Source organism: Tupaia chinensis, unplaced genomic scaffold (assembly GCF_000334495.1).
Source record: "Tupaia chinensis unplaced genomic scaffold, TupChi_1.0 Scaffold000170_1, whole genome shotgun sequence".
NCBI lineage: Eukaryota > Metazoa > Chordata > Mammalia > Scandentia > Tupaiidae > Tupaia > Tupaia belangeri.
In genome coordinates, this window is record NW_006159645.1 from 25,007 (window position 1) to 29,607 (window position 4,601).

Sequence of the window (4,601 nt, forward strand, 5' to 3'; positions counted from 1 at the left end):
ACTTGATGCCAGGTTATCTCAAAAATCTCTTTAATGTCCCAACAATTATACAAAATTATGCGATTCTTTAATTGGTGAAAAGAAGTAGGCAATTTGAAACCTAAATTAAAAATGGGTCTTATAACCAAGGTAGCCTACAAGCTGTTTGAAAAATATGCACACCTCAAATGAATGAACCAATTCAATAAAAGAACAAAACTGAAAAGGGAGAGATTGAGTATGTTTTCTGAGTAAGATTTGCTTATCATGAATGGGTATATCATTATCAATAAGGCATAGTGGTTAAGGTGCTGGATCCCATATGGCAGACTGTGGTTTGAGTCCCAGACCTCATTGGCCTGACATGGCAGGTGCATGCGAGTTTGTGCCCCAAATCATGAGTAGAGAATGGAGGAGAATGTATTGTGGTGTAGTCGTCTTCCCTGGGGGATGATTTCTCACTTTTCATTCTCTTTCTGGTGAGCACACCCTATAACAACAACAAAACAAACAAAACAACAACAAAACAAACCTATAAAAAAATGTAAAAAAATAAGATTTGTGTTTATATACAAGATGTAATATTTATATTAAAATTTGTACTTCAGAGAATTCTAAGGTAATTTTCATACTAAGACTTTATACATTTGAAATCTCTTTCCCACAATTATAACTTCGCCCACTCTTTTGGGAATATAATCCAGCTAATTCTTATCCAATAACATCTACCAAATACCATCATGTGCATGTAAAACAAACTCTTTTGTTATTTATAGAATAAGATGTTACAACTTCATTCATTTATTCCACTTTCAATTACTCTTAGGAGGAGTTAAAAATTCCTATTCAAGGCTCCCAAATCTCGTCTGCCCATTTCTATCTGAACCAGTGTCGCAGACTCAGTCCTCCCAACCTTTTCGTTATGTCATCTTTACTCATGCAGAGTCAATCATCTCACCCCAAACAAAAGCTCAATTGTTCAAAGACAATTGATTTTTATTGATGAGAAAATTTTGTAGATATAAAAGGCATTTTTTTTTTACTTATATGACATTCTTAATTTTTAAAATCTTCTTTTCAAAGATAAAAACTCTTGATGTTTTCTGATAGAAAAATAGTTTCTCAGTTATAAGGGTCCCATCCTCTTTCAAAAATGAATCGATTAATCATATCGAAAGATCTCATAGGCTGGTCATAGGGTAAAATGTGTCCTCCACCTCGAACAATCACCTTAAAAAAGAAAAGACCAAAGCAAATTTAAAATGTAGAGAAATGAGTATCCTAAATAAATGAGAAATTCTAATTCATATTAAAATAGGTTTAAAGCTTATATAAAATACAGAATGTATTTGACTAATCCACACCTCTGGATATACTACTTACCTTGTTTATAGATTCATGACTGGCGGCACCTTATGATACGGAAGTTCTAGAATTATGTAGTTAATTTTACACAAAAGTGTCCTCATCATTCTTGTATAACTGAAAATTATTTCTTATCTTTTTCTCCTGAGTTCTCTGTTCCCTATCTTGGGAGTACTGAGCTAGCTGTAAGTCTTACCTGGGTAGGCCTCTGAGGTAGGGAGCCACCCCCCAGCCCAGGTCTGCCTGGTGTGGAGTGTCTGTCCAATCCAGACAACTGGAGGTGAGTTCAGATGAACACAAGGGCCTCCCGTCAGCCAGGCTGTGTGTAGACAAAATGGGAACTGGTCTCTGTACTCCCAAGGCCTAGATTGTCAGCAAATATCCCAGGTAGAGACAGGGATATTTTCATATTCATTTATTCCACTTTCAATTACTCTTAGGAAGAGTTAAAAATTCCTATTCAAGACCCCAAAATCTCGTCTATCCATTTCTGTCTGAAAGAGGGAGTCTTTGTGATTCAGTGCCGAAAGGGCAAGGACTCTGAGTACTGGGGGGTCATGCCATGTGCAGGACGAGTCGGTGTGGCCTGAGATGTCCTGCTGCATATGTGGAGGCCAAACAGGAATCACTAGCATAGGAAGTGAGTACACTAATCAATAAACAGGCCACTCTCAGTAATAACTTCTAGCTGCTGAAGTTAAAGATCACCTTCACAAGGCCATTCCTAAAAGGCTACGTTCTTTTACCTGCCTTCATCCAAAGGGAACTAACAGAAAAAATAAACTCTATTTGCACAGTGCATGTACTGTATTACAGAAACCTCCCCCCCGACTCACATCACCCACCACCTTGCGGTGAGGTAAGCATGATCATGCTATTAGGTAACTCTTAGCATCAGCTCACAGCTGTATGAGCTGTGTGGTACACAACTGCCAGGGGGCACTTGCATCAGCACTGAGGTGACTGAGCTATCTGGAACTATCAGGTGGCTTGTCCATGTCACACAGTTGTCTGCGAGATAACCAGCTGGACCCTGACTGCTGATAGCAACACCGGCATGCCTAATGAAATCACAGTACTTGCACAGTAATCCTCGGGTTTGAACTGAGCCCTATGGCTTAGTCCAAGCACAGGTTGGCTCCCTCTCAACAGCCCTCCGAGGTAGGTAAGGGAGGCAGGTCACCATTCGCCGATGTGGGACTGGACTTCCTCCTTACACATCTGAATGGAACTTTCTGCTTTCTGCTGCACTTGATCAATGGTCACTTGTGCCTCCTTGCCTCGACTGTGGAGCCCATCTACCATCTGTCTCCGGGCTTGCACCTGGGAACCGAACGCGTCCCACTTTGTGTCACAGACTGAAGGTAAACACATGTGTGACAAGGGCCCCTTTGTGGGACTCTAGAGGAAAACTTGGGCTGCCGCACAATCTCAGGCCAGCATTTTCTTCCTGCAGGCTCTCGTCTAAACTCCAGCCTTGGCAAGAGTCTGACGACTGAGTTCTGTGCAACTTCAACTCAGCTGAGGACACTGAGCGAAGTCATGTGTGTGACAAAACCCAGCTGCTTCAACTGGAAATGAGTTTGGCAGCAATGGTCCGGAACAGCAATAAATCGAATACCCGCGAGCTAAAGGTCATCCTGCCTCCAGACCCAGAGCTGCCTCATGAAGGAGAGTGCGGGGCTTTACAGCCTGGCTCAGGAGTCAGAGGGCAGAAGTGTGAACAGAGGCACAACAAGCTGTGTGACCTTGGCGAATGACTTAACCTCTCTGAGCCTCAGTGGCCTTAACTGCACAACTGGGCAAGAAGTATTTCCTCCTGGAGTAGTTATGAGGTGTAAGGATTTCATGAAATAATGTCTGCGGAATGGTTGGCGCAGTGCCCGACCTGGGATGGTATTCAGTACATATTAGTTATTATTATCCTTTGAATAATGATTCCTATTCAAAATACAGAATCGAAATGTCTGAATCAACCTAACTATCCTAGAACACTCGGTGTTCCTAGATTCACATAAAAAACAATCTTGACTTAGAGGAATTGTTTAAAACTGGTTCTCAAACTGGAATGTGCATAAAAATAGCTGGGCTCCTTAAAGCAGACTATCCAGCTCTGAAGGTCCAGGATAGGGCTCAAGAATTTGCATTTCTTACTGTTTTAAAAATGATACTGATGCTATTGGCCCAGAAGGTGGTGTCACCGGTGATTAAGGCGCTGGACTCCCACATGGCTGACAGCAGCTAGAGTCCCAGACCTGGCTACTTGCTTTCTCACTCTGCGCCCCCTCTCCCCATCTCTCTCTGGTGAGCACACATGCCCTGTAGCATTAAAATGAAAACAATAAATAAAATGAAGTAACAAACTCTCAAAACAAAACAAAACAAAAACAAAAAAACTACTTGTCCAGGACCACTAGGCAGACCTTTTTATATTCTGTGACAGACCAGGGAATTTCTTGCTTACGTCAAGGGAGAATACAAGTAGAAAGTGTTTCATGCCGACTCATGACCACGCCTTTGTTTATTCCTTTCTGGTCACCCACTCCCTCGTATTCACTCACACATACATGCACTCTCACAGCCTCCGGTCTGTAGTAATCAAATGGCAAAGAAGAGAGGAAGCAGGTGGGCATTATAACTCCTGAACTCAATGACCTGCCTGACCCTGGTCCAATTCCTGAGCTGCCCTAGAGAAGGACCCAATGACATCATTAAGGTTGTTATTAAGACTGGAAAGAAAAGCTTGTTAAGGAACAAAGGCTATTTCACATGCCACAAAATTCCCAAAGTATGCTCATAAGCAGATTCACAGAGAGCGTTTTACTGACGTTAACCTCAGAACTGAATTTACGAGCGGTGGAAAATACAACACTCTGTTGTTTATAGCCATGCAACTCACCACTCACAAATCAAGGACACAAACCACTCGGCAGCTTTTCGAGGTGTGTAACAAAATTTGTCAGGCCATGATTACATATTTAAATGCGATAAGATTCATCTCAAGGCTCCCTGGACAGAAACAGTCTCATCGCCAGAAACTGTATATTTTGGGTGTCACCACACCAGAGCTGAAGCCTCTAAATTCATGTGTTCCAGATGTTCCAGGGGGTCACAAGCGTGTCATGAATTTAGAAAGGGTTATACAAACATTTTGAAGCTTCATTCCACTTTATCTTTTTATTTAATTTTTTTTTCTTTTTTGGCTATAGGGTGTGCGTACTGACAGAGAGAGAGAGAGAGAGAAAGAGCAAAAGAGG

The 4,601-nt window shown here is 41.8% G+C and overlaps 1 protein-coding gene across 1 annotated transcript in view; it reads right to left on the minus strand.

Moving 5' to 3' along the window:
* Positions 1–952: 952 nt before the first annotated feature.
* The window catches only part of CPVL (carboxypeptidase vitellogenic like), a 176,692-nt gene continuing 173,043 nt past the window's right edge, over positions 953–4,601 (minus strand). Inside the window, exon 13 of the mRNA XM_027770932.1 lies at positions 953–1,209. Within this exon, the coding sequence (XP_027626733.1) occupies positions 1,102–1,209 (108 nt within the window). The 3' untranslated portion in view covers positions 953–1,101. The remainder of the gene's footprint in view (positions 1,210–4,601) is intronic.